The sequence below is a fragment of the Cyrtonyx montezumae genome, unplaced genomic scaffold (assembly GCF_038088225.1).
Source record: "Cyrtonyx montezumae isolate F1298 unplaced genomic scaffold, pur_monq_1.0 scaffold_17, whole genome shotgun sequence".
In the NCBI taxonomy this organism is placed as follows: domain Eukaryota; kingdom Metazoa; phylum Chordata; class Aves; order Galliformes; family Odontophoridae; genus Cyrtonyx; species Cyrtonyx montezumae.
Window position 1 is genome coordinate 21,290,540 of NW_027071903.1, and position 17,016 is coordinate 21,307,555.

At 54.7% G+C, this 17,016-nt stretch overlaps 1 protein-coding gene across 5 annotated transcripts; it reads left to right on the plus strand.

Annotated features, from left to right (window-relative positions):
* Positions 1-4,938: 4,938 nt before the first annotated feature.
* Positions 4,939-15,639, plus strand: AP3B2 (adaptor related protein complex 3 subunit beta 2). 5 transcript variants are annotated; one of them, XM_065733698.1, is made up of 28 exons: positions 4,943-5,102; positions 7,189-7,264; positions 7,371-7,445; positions 7,538-7,633; positions 7,722-7,882; positions 8,062-8,128; positions 8,419-8,601; positions 8,730-8,906; positions 9,151-9,248; positions 9,455-9,509; positions 9,657-9,728; positions 9,896-9,958; positions 10,180-10,312; positions 10,394-10,503; positions 10,578-10,754; positions 10,835-11,021; positions 11,099-11,217; positions 11,369-11,480; positions 11,724-11,928; positions 12,008-12,182; positions 12,256-12,310; positions 12,860-12,966; positions 13,056-13,287; positions 13,377-13,461; positions 14,006-14,103; positions 14,202-14,225; positions 14,845-14,983; positions 15,270-15,639. In XM_065733698.1, exons 1-28 carry the CDS (start codon positions 4,990-4,992, stop codon positions 15,418-15,420), a joined length of 3,345 nt encoding a protein of 1,114 aa, XP_065589770.1. In that variant the 5' UTR covers positions 4,943-4,989; the 3' UTR covers positions 15,421-15,639. The 5 variants fall into 5 exon arrangements, with proteins under 5 accessions (XP_065589772.1, XP_065589774.1, XP_065589770.1 ...); XM_065733700.1 differs by lacking the exon at positions 15,270-15,639 and having other exon boundaries at positions 4,939-5,102; positions 14,307-14,936; XM_065733699.1 differs by lacking the exon at positions 14,202-14,225 and having other exon boundaries at positions 4,944-5,102.
* Positions 15,640-17,016: the final 1,377 nt, after the last annotated feature.

A 17,016-nucleotide genomic window follows, 5' to 3' on the forward strand; every position in this document is an offset into this window, starting at 1 on the left:
TTTCTAGCTTGGACACCAAGGAAGAGGTGCAACATATAAGTGAGAGACTGAGGGGTGGACTTAACTATGGACACTATCACACAGATTATTCATGACTGTGAAACATGCACCACAAATAAACAAGCCAAGAGGATGAAATCTCTCTGGGAGGAAAGGGTGATGGCAAAAGTATAAATATGGGGAGGCGTGGCAGGTTGATTATATCACCTTGCCACGAACTCGCAATGGTAAGCGTTATGTGCTCACCATGGTGGAAACAACCACTGGGTGGCTTGAAACATATGCAGTATGCCATGCCACTGCCTGAAACACCATCTTAGATCTTGAGAAACAAGTCCTATGGCAACATGGCACTCCAGAAAGAATTGAGTCAGATCATAGGACTCATTTCAAATATTCTCTTGTAAATACTTGGGCCAAAGATCATGGCATTGAGTGGATTTATCATATCTCCGACCAAGCACCAGCTTCTGGTAAAATTGAAGATAAAATGGGTTGTTAAAAACTGTGTTGAAAGCAATGACAGAACATTTTAGCACTGGGAAAAGCATTTGGTAGAAGCCACTTGGTTGGTGAACACTTGAAGATCTATCAACTGAGACGGTCCTACCCAATCCAGTTCCCTACATTATGTAGAAGGAGATAAGGTCCCTGCAGTACATGTAAAGGGCATGTTGGGAAAAGCGGTGTGTGTGTCCTTCCAGCTTCTGGAAAGAGCAAACCTCTCCGTGGAACTGTTTTTGCTCAGTGACCTGGGTCCACCTGGTGTGTGATGCAGAAACATGGGGATGTTCGTGTGTAGCACAGAGGAATTTGATGTTGGGGGAGTGCAGTCAGTAATTCATAGATATGTGTATGTGCAATGCATGTTAATTATTTTTTGTTTGTATATATATATATTAAGCATGATGTAGTGATGTGGAATAAAGGGTGCAATGTCATGGTTTTATGATTTTTGTTATCGATATTCCACATCATAACATCATGTGGGACACTGAGAGTTAGAGTTAACGCTCCAGTTCCGTGGACTGCTGAATTTCCAGGTACCTGGTTCTCAGAAGAGAGGAACTCCATACCCCAGAGCACCCTACTCGTGTCTAGCCACCAGCCTGATGTAACCCCATTTACTACAATCCTTTGGGCCCAACCTATCACTTTATCACTCCTCACATTTTGTTTTTGTCTATCTGTACTCTGGACACTGTGTCCAGGAGGATACTGTGGGAAGCAGTATCAAAACCCTTAAATGCCTCCCACCCCTCCCTCTCCTCTCCAAAATAACATCAACTGGCTTCCCTTGGTCAGCTGGGTGGGAGACCTTGTCATGAAAGGAAATTAAATTATTTAAACAGAATCTTCCCCTCATGAACCATGTTGGCTGTGGCCAATGATCACATCGTCCTTCAAGTGTTTTTCAATTACTCCCATCATAATTCCTCCATAATTTTATCAGGCAGGCACTGAAGTGAGACTGACAGGCTTATAATTACCAGGGTCTTCCTTCTCACCCTTCTTGAAAATTGGAACAGCATTTGCCAGCTTCCAGTCAACTGGGATCACTCCAAATTTCTAATACTGTTGAAAAACAATTAAGAGAGGTCTCACATCGACACTGGCCAGCTCTCTGGGTAGCCTGGGATGAATTCCCCTGAGCCTTACAAAAATATATGTATCCCAGGTGGAGCAACAAATCCCTTGTTTGGGATAGGCTTGGAAATGATTGTTAGTTCACTCACTGTCCTTCAACTCGAGGCACCTGAGGAGCCAGAGCCCATCATCAGTGTTGACGACAGAGGCAAAGAAGACATTAAATATCTCTGCTGTGTTCATGTCTTTGGTGGTAAGGTGGCCATTCTTATCAAGTAACAAACAAATGTTCCCCATGGTCCTCCTTTTGATACTAACTTAATAATAAAAAAAAAAGTTTTTATAATCTCCCACAGTATTGGCCAGCTTCAACTCTATCTTTGGCTGCACCAGTTTTCTCCCTGCAAAAGTGAACAGTAATCTTCCCGTGTCTCCTGATCTTGTTTCCAGTGGCCATACACTTTCTTTTTCAGGCTAACTTCTGGAAGAAGATCCCTGTTCAGCCAGGTTACCTTCTGCCCTGCCCGTTTGACTTCAGACATTTTGGAATTGTCTGTTCCTGTGCTCCCAGAGATGGCACCTAAAAAGTGACCAGCACTGATGGACCCCAGTGCCTTTAAAGCAGTTTCCCAAGGAACCTTACTAACTAGTTCTCTGAGTAGCCCAAAATCTGTATTCCCCATCTCCAGTGTTGAGGTTTTGGTGTCAGATTTCTTCCTATCACCAAAGATTTTAAATGTGACTACTTCGTGACCTCTTAGGCCAATGTGACCACCAATCACCACTTCACCCATGAGACCTTCTCTATTCAAAAGCAACAGATCACCTTTCTTCATCACCTCCATTGAGGTGATCACAAATCATCTCCTCTCTTACAGTGGGAGTGATTTTGCTCCCCAGCTCCTACCTAGAGGTAGGGTCAGGTAAGCCTGACAGTCAGTGATGACTGAGGCAAAGAACTCATTGAGTACCTGCCTTAGTTTCAGGTGGGACAGGTAGATCTGGACTGTAAACATAAGGGTGAGTTATTTCTAGCTGAGTGGGCCCATGACACTTCAGCCCATCAAGGAAGAGATGCAACCTCTAGATGTGTTTGGGATTGGGGGGTGGATGTGATCGTGGATACTGCTGCGCGGGTCATTCATGAATGTGAAGCATGCACTGTAATTAAGCAAACCAAGTGAATAAAGCCCCTTTGTATGTAGAACGATGGCTGAAATATAAATATGGGGAGGCCTGGCTGGTGGATTATATCATGCTCCCACAAATTTGCCATGGCAAACGCCATGTGTTTACAGTGGTAGAAGCAACCACTGGATGGCTGGAAATGTATCCCATGCAGCGTATTACTGCCCAAAATACTACCCAAGCAAGTCTTGTGGCAACATAGCACCCCAGAAAGATCCGAGTCAGACAATGGGACTCATTTCCAAAACAACCTTATAACCACCTGGGCCAAAGAGCATGGCACTGAGTGGGTACATCACATCCCCTGTCATGCACAGCCTCTGGGAAAATCAAATGGTACAGTGGTCTGTTAAAGAGTACACTGAGAGCAATGGGTGCTGGGACATGCAAACATCTGGACACACATCTTGTAAAAGCCACCCGATTAGTTCACACACTGGGCTCTGTCAATTGAGCTGGTCCTGCCCAGTCAAACCTGCATACCATAAAAGGGGATAAAGTCCTGGTGGTACACATACAGAACATGCACCCCAAATCAGTTTGTGTTACTTCTGCCTTAGGCAAAGGCAAGCCTAAGGGGATTACTTTTGCTCAGGGACTGGGTCCACGAGGGAGGATGGGGATGTCATTGTGTACGTCAAAGTGATTTGGTGCTGGGTGAGAACAGCTAAGAATTTGAATCGCATGATGTTGAATTGTATGATACCGTATGTTGTCATTGTTATGGTTGCTACGTCTTGCTAACAATATTACAGTAAGAAGTATCCAGGTTAAAGAACAAATTCTGACGGAACCAGAGCTAGCTTCTGCATGCAGGAACCCAACACTGAATCATGCCTCCTGTGCTGAAGGACTGTTACGACAGATAGAGCTCAAGGTTATGGTGTAAACGAACTCCATGGACAATTTACATGGGAATTATATATGTGTGCATCTACATCAAAAAGCAGAGATGGTAATTTGTTAGGCCATATAAAAAAATGTGGGACCTGAGCACGGCGTCAGTGGTAAGGAATAAAGGTCTTAGTTTCAGCTGAGACAGTTGTTTTTCTTCATAGTGTCTGGTGTGATGCTCCGTTTTGGTATTAGGAGAAAACCAGTGCTGATAACACATTGATGTTTTAGTTGTTACTGAGCAGTGCTGCACAGAGCCAAGGACATTTCTGTTTCTCAGCTTCTATTACCAACCTACCAACAAAGGGGACACAAGGAACTAGGTAGGGACACGACCAGGACAGATGACCTAACCAGGCCAAAGGGATATTCCATACCATGTGACATTATGTGGAAGGAAAATTTTGAAAGGAAGGGAGCTCATCATCTCTCTCTCTCTGTTTCAGATGCTTGAGGGCTAGCTGGGCATCAGGTGGTGAGCAACTGCTTGTGCATTGCTTGTTACATACATATATTTATATATAAACATCATAACTATTATCCTTTCATTCCTTCTTCTCTATCTTAGTCAATAGTTTTATCCCAGCCCACAATGACCACTGCACATGGTTATAATACATGCCATTATTATTAAATAATGATAACCATTTTGGACAGTTGGACAAGATGTTCTCAGAGGTCTTTTCCAAATGTAATGGTTCCCTGATTCTGTGATAAGGCTCATCCACAAATAGCGGTACCTATCTGTGAATAATAATAACAATGGAGGTAATATTAGTAATAATATTACTGCTATTAGTAACGGTACTAAAAGCAAATGATGATAGTAATAGTAGAGGACAGTAATGGTAAATTATAATAAAAGTAAACAATAACAGTGATAGTGTTATTATTATGATAAAAACAATGACAGCATCCTGAATAAAAGCATCCCAAAGGCCAATATCCCAAACAGTGACATCCCCAATTAAATAATAACCACACACACCCTTGAATAACAAGACCTCCAAGGGGATGCTTCACCCCTAAGCTCCCAAACTCCCTCTGCAGGACTGAGGACCCTAGTGTTTCGGGGGAAAAAAATCCTCCTCCTCCATCCTTTCCTTGTGGGGGAGGAGGGGTGGGTGGGGGTGAGTCACGTGGGTGCACCCCCCCACCCCCACCCCCCGAAACCCGGCGGCCGAGCGTCCCCAGGGCCGCGCGGTTCCGCGGGCGCCGCGCTCCCCGGTGCCTTTAAGCGGCGGCCGTGGCCGTCCTCGCACGACGCTGACATCAGTGCGGCGTCCCCAGGCTGCGCATCCCGGCTGCGCCAGCAGCGCCATGGCGGCCAGCCCGGCCTACGGCGAGGAGAAGGGGGGCTCCTCCAGCCTGGGGGAGCCCGAATACGGCCACGACCCCGCCAGCGGCGGCATCTTCGCCTCCGACTACAAGAGGTGGGGACGGGGGGACGCGGGTGGCACATGCGCGCGCGCGCGCACCCCGTGGGGACAATGGCCGCGGGCTGGCCGTGGCCGCGCCTGGAGATGGGGACGCGGATGGAGATGCAGCATCTTTTGCAAAAGGATGCGGTGCCTTTTTGAGGGGAAAGCTGCGTTTTGGAGCAGGGGGATGCGGGAATGGGAAGCAACCTCCTCGCTGTCCCCTGAGGGGCGCATGGCCCCCAGATACGGACCCGGCTCCCTCGGCTGGGATCCGCTGCGGGGGGCAGGGGGCTGCAGGGTCGCCGTGCCGAGCATGCAGTGCCCGATGGCACCGGGGTGGCAGGTGTTATCTGCGGCCGGCACAGGGGGATAGGGATATGGGGCAGTGAGAGGTTGGGGCCGGGGCGGGGGGAGAGGGAGGGGAGGGGGGAAGGAATAGGGGAAAGCAAGGTTCCTTGTGTGCCCCCCCCCCCCTGCCACTGTCCCCCCCACCCTCACCCCCGGCAGTGTTCCCCAGCCTGGCATGGTACTCAGTCCCTCACCCACTGGCAGTACTCCCCTTGCTAGCACTGTTCCCATCACCAGTCCTCTGAAAATGTCCTCCACTTTGTCACTGTCTCCCTTCAATTCAGCAGTGTTCTCCACCCTGTCACTATCCCCCCTCTCCGCCTCCCTGCCCTATGCTGTGCATCCTATCGTGCCGCTGTCCCCAGTCTTATCCCTCCCACAGTTTCCCCAGTTCCTGACCCCCTGGCATTGTTCACCTGTCTGGCAGCATCACGCTGACAGCGTTCCCCACTCTGACTTTCTGGCAGTGTCCCCTCACCTGCTATCAATATTCCCCTCTCTGTCACTGTCCCCTGCCTTTGCTCTGTGCAGTGTCCCCTACTCTGTCCCCCATCTCTGACCTGGCAATGTCCCCCAGCCTGGTAATGTCCCCCATCCCTGACTCCTGGCAGTGGCTCCATCACCCATGTGCTGCTCCATCTCTCTGTGGCCACACTGGATCTGTTATTGTCCCCACAAGCACCAGGTGGGACACCCACAGCAGTACCATCCCCTCAGGGATGTCCCCGGAAAATAGTGAGCCACTCAAAGTCCACAGAGGAGGATCTCCATGCCATATTTCCACATCCTGGCAGCAGGATGGGTGGCACTTGGTCCCTCAAAGCACCTTGGTGTCCTTGTTGGGTTGTCACTGCAACCCAACCCGAAGCCCAGCATCAGGTTTCAGGAGGAGGAGCGGGGCCACAGCCCTGCCACCATCCCTGCTGTCCCCAGGACCACCCTCAGTAGCAGCAATGCTCTCACTGCCACCTGTGCAGAAGCTTCTGCGGCCAAAATCGGTGGCAGGCAGTGATGCAGCTGAGGAAGTGACTAGCCCAGTGCTGGCCACCGAGGCCGGGCCACCCACCTGCTACAGCGCACTGCGTGCCGATGAGCTGCGCCCACTGGCAGCCCCCAAGGATGAGGAGGCTGCCAGCACCGGGCAGCCACCGCGGTAAGACCTCCCCAGGGAGCCCCCAGGGATAGTGAGAGCAGTGGCTGGGGATAAGCACTGTTCTAAGAGGTCTTGGGATCTCGTGTGCCCCAGAAGATTGTCACCACATAGTGGAGCTGGTTTGGTGCACAACTGTTCGGGAAAACTGCCATGTCATTCCAGAAATGGGGCTGTTGCGGGTGGATGCAGGCTTGCGAGTCCCCCCTGGTTTGGTGGGGACAGATGTGTCTTATAAAAGGGGACAATGTTGGCAATCAGTCTTAGAAGAAGTGACAATGGTGACAGGTGCTGGATGTCCCTATACCAAGAAGGGTATAGGGGGAAAGCTCTTTGTTGGGGCATATCCAAACCAGCATGCCCAGGAGGGGACAAGAGATGTCCAGCTGATGGCCAGAAGGGGGACAGAGTTGGTGGCCAGTACCATGCCAGTTGCTCCTGCTCCTTTTGCATGCAGCTGTAACCCAACTCCTGCCCCATCAATATTGCACAGCCCCAGGGGGTCAGGTTGCAGGCATCTCTCACGTGGGAATGGACTGAAAAGGGGGCTACAAAGGACTAAAAGTGGCCAGTAGCACTTTCCACCCTGATGTTGTGCAGGCACGATGACCTCAAGGAGATGCTGGACAGCAATAAGGACTCGCTCAAGCTGGAGGCTATGAAGAGGATCGTGGCGGTGGGTTGTGCTGTGTGCAGTGTTGTCCTGTGCCACGTGGGGCTGTGCTGTGCCATGATGTGCCATCACCAGCCACTCCAGGTCACACCACTCCCTCCTTCCCTAGATGATTGCTCGGGGGAAAAATGCCTCCGACCTGTTCCCAGCTGTGGTAAAGAATGTTGCCTGCAAGAACATCGAGGTGAGGCTGTCCATGGGGTTTGGGTTGCTCCCCATTTGGGAGGAGTTTGGGAGCATTTGGCAATCCCTACAATCTTGGTCTCCATCCTGCAGGTGAAGAAGCTGGTGTATGTGTACCTGGTGCGCTACGCGGAGGAGCAGCAAGATCTAGCCCTGCTCTCCATCTCCACCTTCCAGCGAGGACTCAAGGTGGGAATCCTTCCTGCCCCTTTCTGGGGCCACCAGGAAGGCTATGAGGCTGTCCCAGCTTGTTGCAGCAATGCATATATCCCAGCAGGACCCCAACCAGCTGATCCGTGCCAGTGCCCTGCGTGTCCTTTCCAGCATCCGTGTGCCCATCATCGTGCCCATCATGATGCTGGCCATTAAAGAGGCTGCGTCAGACATGTCCCCATATGTGCGGAAGACGGCTGCCCATGCCATCCCAAAGCTCTACAGGTAATAGGATATCTGCTGAGAATGAAGAAAGCTCATTGAAAGCTCTGTGCATGTTCTTGTTACATTTTGGAGGCTCAGATCTTGGTGGTGGAGTCTCAGCTGCTTGGTGCCAAGAGGAATGGAGGATCTGGGGGGCTAGATACACTCCCACTCACACCGAGCCCACTCTTTCCTTGCAGTCTTGACTCAGACCAGAAGGATCAGCTCATTGAAGTCATTGAGAAGCTGCTGGCAGACAAGACCACGGTGAGCTCTGTTTCTCCCTTATCCCCAAATGTGAAGGTGCTGTTGTCCCTGCTGAGCCAGCATCCTCTTGTGGGTGCCACCATCTCTGCAGAGCCAGCCTCCTTGCAGGGATGTCACCATCTCACTGATCTAGCATCCTCGCAGGGATGCAGCCATACCCACAGAGATGGCATCCTACAAAGATGCCACCATCCCCACCAAACCATCATCCTCCCAGGGAAGTCCCCTTTCCAGCATCCTTATGGAGATGCCACCACCCCAGTGAGCCACCCCAAGCTTTCCCTCTGCAGCTGGTGGCTGGCAGTGTGGTGATGGCATTTGAGGAGGTCTGCCCAGAGCGCATCGACCTCATCCACAAGAACTACCGCAAACTCTGCAACCTGCTCATTGATGTGGAGGAATGGGGCCAGGTGGTGATCATCAACATGCTGACACGCTATGCGCGCACTCAGTTCCTCAGCCCCAACCAGAACGTGAGTTTGGGAACCTCGGGGTGTCCTGTCCATCCTGGGGTGCCCCCAAGCCACCTTGACACCAGGGATGCTCCAGTGTTCTACTGCTGTGGTTGGGGTTGTGGAGTGAAAGTGGGTGTTGCTGGCAGGAATCCCTACTAGAGGAGAGTGCAGAGAAGGCTTTCTATGGCTCTGAGGAAGAGGATACCAAGGATGCCAAGGCGGAGGCAGCCTCATTGGCCAAGCGCAAACCGTATGTCATGGACCCCGACCACCGTCTGCTGCTGCGCAACACCAAACCCCTACTGCAGAGCCGCAATGCTGCAGTGAGTTCAGTTCTAGTACTTATTGCCCCCGAGGACATCAGCAGTGTCCATCAGCCTTGGGTTCATGATATTCCCACTGGCCAAGAACCCACCAGGGTGCTGCGAATCTCTTGAGAGACCTCCATGGGTGGCATTCCCAGGGTTCAGCTTCCTCAGTATGCTGCTGGGAGGGACACGAGGGGACACAGCAATCCTCTGGCATGTCTCTATGGACCACTGAAGACAGGCAGATGTCTCCCTGCAGGTGGTGATGGCTGTGGCACAGCTCTACTTCCATCTGGCACCCAAGGCGGAGGTTGGCGTCATTGCCAAGGCGCTGGTGCGGCTCCTGCGTAGTCACAGGTATGTGGCACATGGGTTTTGGTGGTCCCCCACCCTACAGGACTTGACCAGTGAGACCCATGGGAAGCCTCAGACATCCTGGATAAGGGGTGGAGGCATTGTGGTAGCACTACCTTGATGGTGAGTCTTGCCCTGTCTTCATGGGGACATGCTAAGACAGGAGTCTGGTCTGCCCCCTGATGGTAGTCCCCTCTCTGACCCCACAGTGAGGTGCAGTATGTTGTGCTGCAGAACGTGGCCACCATGTCCATCAAACGGCGGGTGAGTCTGGCCCTGGTGCTGGAGGAGTCAGTCTCGTTAACTCTGGAGTGGAATGAGGACTGTGGCAGCCAATCATCAGGGCCACCTGCCTGTGGGTGAGCATGGCAGGGACAATGATGGCACTAATAACACTGGCTCTCTGTGCAGGGAATGTTTGAGCCCTATCTCAAGAGCTTCTACATCCGCTCCACGGACCCCACACAGATCAAGATCCTCAAGGTGAGCTGGAAACAACTGGCAGGGCCCAGCACTGGGGGCTTTGGGGCTCCCTGGAACCCTCCAACATGGAGCAGCCATCCTCCATGCTCTAGGGACAGGTGGGCACCATGGATTCAGCATCTGCAGGCCATGTCCCCAAGCTGAGTATCTTTCCTTCATTCCTGCAGCTGGAGGTACTCACCAACCTGGCCAATGAGACCAACATCTCCACCATCCTGAGGGAGTTTCAGGTATGCCATGGCCATGGGCAGATTTAGGTACCATGTTTCCACTGTGGCATGGCTCTAGGTGCCAAAATGCCACTGTGGGGGGGCAGAGGAGAGTCCCAGTGGGAGGAGAGAGCTGAGGCTGTGCCAACCCCATGGACAGCTCCAGAAAGCCCCAGTGCAAGGCCACCACGTGGTGGGATCACCCAGTACTGGCACACAAGTGACATTCTCTGCCTGTGCAGACCTATATCCGCAGCATGGACAAGGACTTTGTGGCAGCCACCATCCAAGCCATCGGGCGCTGTGCCACCAACATTGGCAAGGTGCGGGACACCTGCCTCAATGGTCTGGTCCAGCTCCTCTCCAACCGGGACGGTGAGCACGCATGGTGGGGGTGCAATATGGGCTCTGTGTCCCTCAGGGAGGATCCCCCTGAGGCTGACTATCTACTCACAGAGCTGGTGGTGGCTGAGTCCGTGGTTGTCATCAAGAAGCTGCTGCAGATGCAGCCAGCTCAGCACAGTGAGATCATCAAGCACATGGCCAAGCTCACTGATAACATCCAGGTGGGTCAAGGAATGTGTCCTTCTCTGGAGCAGAGAGAGTGGCAGTGGTGCCACATGCAGGGGTTCTTTTGCAGGTGCCCATGGCACGGGCAAGCATCCTGTGGCTGATAGGCGAGTACTGTGAGCACGTGCCCAAGATTGCACCTGACGTGCTGCGCAAGATGGCTAAGTCCTTCACTAATGAGGAAGACATTGTTAAGCTGCAGGTCATCAACCTCGCGGCCAAGCTCTATCTGACCAACTCTAAGCAGGTACCCTGGGGATGTGGCCCCATGGCCTGCCTCAGTTTCCTTAGCCCAAAGACCGGTTCTGAGTGTGTCCCTTGGTACAGAGCAAGCTGCTGACCCAGTACGTACTCAACTTGGCCAAGTACGACCAAAATTATGACATCCGTGACCGTGCTCGCTTCATCCGCCAGCTAATTGTGCCCACTGAGAAGAGTGGGGCCCTCAACAAATATGCCAAGAAGCTCTTCCTGGCTCAAAAACCCGCTCCCATCCTGGAGTCCTCCTTCAAAGGTACCCACTGTGCTTGCAGGGTGAGATGTCACCCCAGTGCTGTCCCTGAGCTGCTATCATTTCTCATTTTGCCACAGACCGGGACCATTTCCAGCTGGGATCCCTGTCCCATCTGCTCAATGCTAAGGCTGTTGGGTACCAGGAGCTGCCGGACTGGCCAGATGAGGCTCCAGACCCCTCTGTGAGGAATGTGGAGGTGTGTGGGGCATCCCAGTGTACGTGGGATATCCTAAGGTCAGGAAATCTTGCTTGGGTCATGGGAGAACTCCAGAAGGTGCCACATATTCCCTCTCTGGTGACCACATAGCCACTTTGGGTGAGAACCATAACAAGACTTGTGTCAGCAGGTTCCCGAGTGGACCAAGTGCACCAGTCGGGAGAAGAGGAAGGAAAAGGTGGAGAAACCTTTCTACTCTGACTCAGAGGGCGAGTCGGGGCCCACGGAATCAGCAGATAGTGGTGAGGACGTGGTGGTGCCATCATGGTAGGGCCTCAAGCAGAGGACACCACGGTGGGGTATGGGGCTGGGGTCACCATGCTGGGGACATTCCATTGCACTGGGGAAGCTGGGATGTGGTGTGAGACGTGGGAGTGCTGTAGGATGCCATAACAGCTCTGGGGACATGGGATGCAGAGGGACACAGTAGGGCATGGTGGAGATGTAGAGACAGAACAAGAGGGACTGAGCCATGTCCCCTGCAGAACCTGAGTCTGACAGTGAGGAGAGTGGCAGCAGCAGCAGCAGTTCCGGCAGCTCCAGCTCCAGCAGCGAGGAGGAGGAGGAGGAGGAGGAAGAGGAAGGCAGCAGGGAACAGTCAGAGGACAAGGAGGAGGAGGAGGAAGAGAAGAGGAAGAAAAGGAAGGAGAAGGGAGGTCCCCGGAAGGCATCCCCAGGGATCATGGGCAGGTAATCTGGGGAGGCTGAGTCCCTCCAGCCAAGCTGGTAGCATGGCCTCTCCTAAAGCCCTCTCTCCCTGCTGCCCCAGTGAGGAGGAGGAGGAGGCTGAGGGGAAGAAGGCGAAGAAGGCTGCAGGGCCACAGAGGAAGAAGGGCCATGCCGAGACCTCATCAGAGGAGGCCAGTGCCTCTGAGAGCAGCTCCTCGGGATCAGACTCTGGCACTGAGGCACCAACCATGGTGGAGGCCAAGCAGAGGAAGGCGGTGAGGACTGGGCTGGGAGGAAGTTGGGGGGATCCCAACCCTCTGCTCACCCAATGTCTCTGATTCCCTGTAGATCCCTAGCAGCAAGGCCAACCCCAAGGAGATCTCCCTGCTCGACCTGGATGATTGTGAGTGGCTGAGTGGGACGGCTGCAGTGGTGGCTCTGGGGAAACTGAGGCATGAGTGCCTGCAGGGGGATGCAGGGATGTGCAGGGTCTCTGGGTGAGCAGGAATGGGGACAGACATTATGGGGGTGGACAGCTCTTGTCTCCTGAGGCTGGTCATGGAGGAGGTGACAGTGCCACCAGGGTGTCCCCATACTGTAGTCCCCCTGGGGTGGTGCCTGAGAGCCTTCCCCTTGTGACTGTGCCACCAGGGCTGTCTCCATTTGGCTGTCCCCCTATGGCTGTCCCCATGTAGCTGTTCTTGTGTGGTTGGTGTCCCTCTGCTGTTTCCTCACGGGACTACACCACTGAGGCTGTCCTCATGTGGTTGGTATCCCTCTGCTGTTGTCTCCATGCAGCTGTCCCAACAGGGCTATGCCACTGAGGCTTTCCCCTTGCAGTGTCCCCATGAAACTGTGCCATTGAGGCTGTCCCCATGTAGTATCCCCATACGGCTATCCCCATAGGACTGTGGCAGACTGGAGCTTTGTTAACCCTTTCCTCCCCCCACAGTCACCCCCCCACCTCCCCAGCCTGTCCCCTCCAGCAGCATCATCTCCAGCAGCCTGGTGACCGACCTAGAGGGCCTCACGCTCACTGACACCTCCCTGGCACCTGCAGTAAGTGTCCTCCACGCTCCTCCCTTGGGCTACCCAGATACCCATCACCCATGGGGTGGTGGCCCACATTGTCCCACGGTCCCTGGCAGCTACTGAGCCCAGCGTTTGGCACGGTGAGGACATATGAGCTGCTGCACCGCATGGCGGGCGAGGGACTCTCAGTCGAGTACTGCTTCAACCGCCGTCCCTTCCCGGGAGACCTGCACATGGTGGCTGTCCAGATCCAAATCTCCAATAACACTGACGCCGAGGTGAAGAGCCTGCGGGTCAGTGAGCCCAAGCTGCTCGCAGGCATGCGGATCCAGGAGTTCCCTGAGATTGGTATGGTGCAGCACAGCACCAATGTTTTGGGGCATAAGGGGACAGTGGCGGAGGGGAGGTGGGACACGGTGGCAGCCCTGTGCTTTCAGAGAGCCTGGCACCCGGGGACACAGCCAGCGTGGTGATGGGCATTGACTTCTGCGACTCCACCCAGGCAGCCAACTTCCAGCTGTGGTAAGTGCCTGGGCAGGAAGGGACAGGAGGGGTTCCCCAGGGGATGGGGACAGTAGGATTGGCACCAACATCCCTCCAAGTGACCAGGGCTGCAGAGGAAAACAGATAGCAGGACAAGACTTTGGCTACATGAAGGGCTGGGGGATAGCAGGACAGGGTATGGGGGAGCCCAAGGGACAAGGAATGGCAAATCAGGGCTAGGTGGGCACTGGGGGACAAAGGGATATCCGCACAGAGCATTGGAGTATCCCAGGGACAGCGGGACAGGGTATGGTGTACTCCAGCAGACAGTGGGCCAGGCACAGTGTCTCTCCAGGGGATGGGGACACCAGGATGGACCCAAGCGAACTTTCAGGGGAGAAGGGACACTGGCACGGACACGGGGTGCTCCAGCAGACAGTGGGACAGGCACTAGGATACAATCCCCAGCCATTTTGTGCCTCAGTTTCCCTCCAGTCATCCTCCTGCCTGAGATGGGTTAGGGTTAGGGTCGGGGAAGGGGAAGTCCTCTCATGCATCCCCTCTCACCCGCCTGTGTCCCCAGCACCCACACGCGCCACTTCTACGTCTCCATCCAGCCACCAGTTGGGGAGCTGATGGCCCCTGTCTTCATGAGCGAGAATGAGTTCAGGAAGGAGCAGGGTGAGTGGTGACCAGGGCCAGGCTGGGGGGTCACCCACCATACCCATGGTGGCACTCACTGCATGCTTTGTCCCCCTGCCACTCGCACCGTGGCCCAGAACATCTTGCGCGGCAGGGTGAGGGTAAGTGGCTCTAGAGTAGCTCCCCTCTGGCACCTGTGGGGCAGTGGGACATCTCAAGATCCTGTCTGCGGGTCTCCATAGGGTCCCCAAGCCCCCTTCCAATTGGCACAGGAACCTCATGTCACTTCGTGGTGAGTGACAGGGACACCCTGGCCCTGTGCCACCACACTCCAAGAGATTACATGTCTATGGTGAGCTGGAGATGCCAGGATGCAGTGGGTGCTCAGTGCATGTGGAACCTGACTCCATCACCTCACCCTGCTGGTGCCTGCAGAAGCCCATCCCCAGTAACATGAAACACAGCCACAGTCTTCTGCCACCAGGCAGGGTGACATGGACATGGACATGGACCTGTAAAGGGTCATGGAGAAAAGGTTTTCCCAAATTCACCTCTGCCAAGCAGGAACAAGTGGGACAGGGAATTGGGACCTCAGTGGGGATCCAGATGCGAGGCCAAAGGCAAAACACAGGACTGAGGTGTCCTGGGACAGAGCTGAGCTGGGATGGGAGGGGACAGGAGTGAGGGCTTGGCTTGGAGACAGCAAAATTGGCCCTGGTGGGGATGTGGCTGCTACCAGCGGTGGCCAGAGATGGGCAGGACATCTGCTGCCCACACCAGGGAAGCTAACGGGCATGAGTGAGATCACAGAGAAGCTGACACTGCCTGAGAAGTGCCGGAGTGACCATGCCATCGTCCAGCAAGTGACCTCGGCTGCCAACGTGGGACGTGTGCCCTGTGGAGCTGACAATGAGTACAGGTAGCCAGACACATCACAGCATCTCAGCTTCCCAGGGACTGAGACCCACGGCAGGGACAAGGTTGGGGTGTTCTTTCTGCAGCCCTACACAAATGAAATCAACTCCCTCATGGGGAATCTTGAGGCTTCCTTTAGGACAAGGAGCCCACGCGATCCCTTACACAAACCACTGTGGCAGTGGCTGTGGGTGGCAGACACCTCCCCGGTCCCCATCCTAGCAGCAGAGGACAGGAGGGTGGTGGCAGGGCTCAGCTCACCCCGGTGCCCCGTGTTTGCTGGCGGACAGGTTTGCGGCCAAGACGGTGACCAGTGGCAGCCTGGTGCTCATCACCCTGGAGTGGCGGGAGGGAGCAGCGGCCCAGCTGACCATCAACAGTGAGAAGATGGTCATCGCCACCATGCTGGTGAAGGACATCATCCAGGCCCTGGCACAGTGATGGCCAGGCCCCTCCGTGTACCTCCACCCCTCTGACCTGTCACTCTCCCCAATGCCTCCTGTCCCTATTTCAGGGTTATTCCCTGCCCCAACCCCTGCGGAGCAGGACAGGATGATGTCCCTCAGTGAGGACACAGTGGTTCCAACCACCCATCTCTCCCTATAGTTGCCCAGTGTAACCCTATTTATTATGGCCAATAAAGTTCTCCTTGAACCCGCACCCTATTCCTCCGCTGTGTGTACAGTGGTTGGGGTGGCCCCAATGTGTCCCCTCAATGTAAGGGACAGAGCAGCGCTGGGGAGCCCACACCGCAGCCTTCCAGCACCCGAAGGGTGCGTGCAGGAAGGGGAATGACTTTTCACACCACCCGACAGCGACAGCGACAGAAATGAGGGAACAGACTGAAGGACAGGGTGCTGAGCTGAGACGCGAGGAGGACGTCGTTAACCCAGAGGCGCTGTGGGCGCCCCATCCCCGGAGGCGCCAATGCCACGGGTGGGCCCTGGGCAGCCCGCGCAGGGCCGGGGCTCCGTCATCGTTACGGACCCTTCCAGCCCGAGCCCTGCGAGGCGGACAGGTGCTACCGCACACCGCGCTGATGAGCGCAGCTGCGCGCGTCCGCGGAGAGCACGGCGCACCTCGCCAGCGGGCGCGAGGCGACGGCCCGAGGGGGCGCGAGGCGGCGCTGCGCGCATGCGTGCGGCCCATAAAAGCCCGGCGGGGCGGAGGGGCGCCGCCTGTAGCCGCTCCCTCGAGATTCGCCCCCCTTCGGCAGCGCTCATGGCGTTCCCGCCGGTGAGGGGAAGAGCGAGCATGCGCGGTGCTGGGGGAGAAGGGGGGGGGGTCTGGGGAAGGTCGGGGGAGCGCTTTCTGTCGTCACGTGGTTTCGCACTTTGGCCGTGGGGTGAGCGCTGGGCGCGAGTGGGGAGCTGAGGAAATTGGGCGGGAAAGCGGTTGCTGAGGAGACCGGGGCTCTCCGTAGTGCTGAGTCCCGCAGCCTCGCACGTGCAGTTGTTTAATGGGAAACTTACTACCGGGAAACTTACTACCAGGACACTAAAGCCAGCTAAAGCTAACGTGAGTTTTTGAGGCAGGCCACTGCTCGCTGCCCGGCTTGCCACTGATGCTCCTTCTCTCCATGCAGAAGGAAGACAGAGGGAGGAGCGTAAAGGACTGCTGGGACAGCCCAGATGCCCCCGCTCTTTCCACTTGCAGCAATGCAGATATATTCCGCAGGATAAATGCCATGCTGGACAACTCTTTGGACTTCAGTGGTGTCTGTACCACGCCCATCACAAAAAGCAAGCGTGACGTCTTGCCAGGTGATGTAGCAGTGGAAGTGGTGCCGCAGGGCCTGGCTCCCTGCAGGCTGGGGGCAGTGGGAACGGTCTCCTGCTTTGCACTTAATACGCCTTGCAGCAGGAGTCTGTGCCAAAGCAAGGAGTGCTGGGCCCAGATTTACTTTGATGTAACTGAAGGGTGTGCTCTTGTCCCTTTAGAGTGGGTGCAGTCTGCCAGAAAACATAGCTGCCCTGATCCTGATGGTGCTGGTGCTTCTGTGCGGCAGTGCTTGTGCCAAGGGTTTGGGTGTTGGAA

Bases quoted from the DNA above. Each gene is read 5' to 3' on its own strand.
- AP3B2 (XM_065733698.1), top strand. From the start codon at position 4,990: ATGGCGGCCAGCCCGGCCTACGGCGAGGAGAAGGGGGGCTCCTCCAGC. The intron at 7,446-7,537 runs GTGAGGCTGTCC...TCCATCCTGCAG, and splicing joins TTGCCTGCAAGAACATCGAG to GTGAAGAAGCTGGTGTATGT. The intron at 14,226-14,844 runs GTAAGTGGCTCT...TGCCCACACCAG, and splicing joins TCTTGCGCGGCAGGGTGAGG to GGAAGCTAACGGGCATGAGT.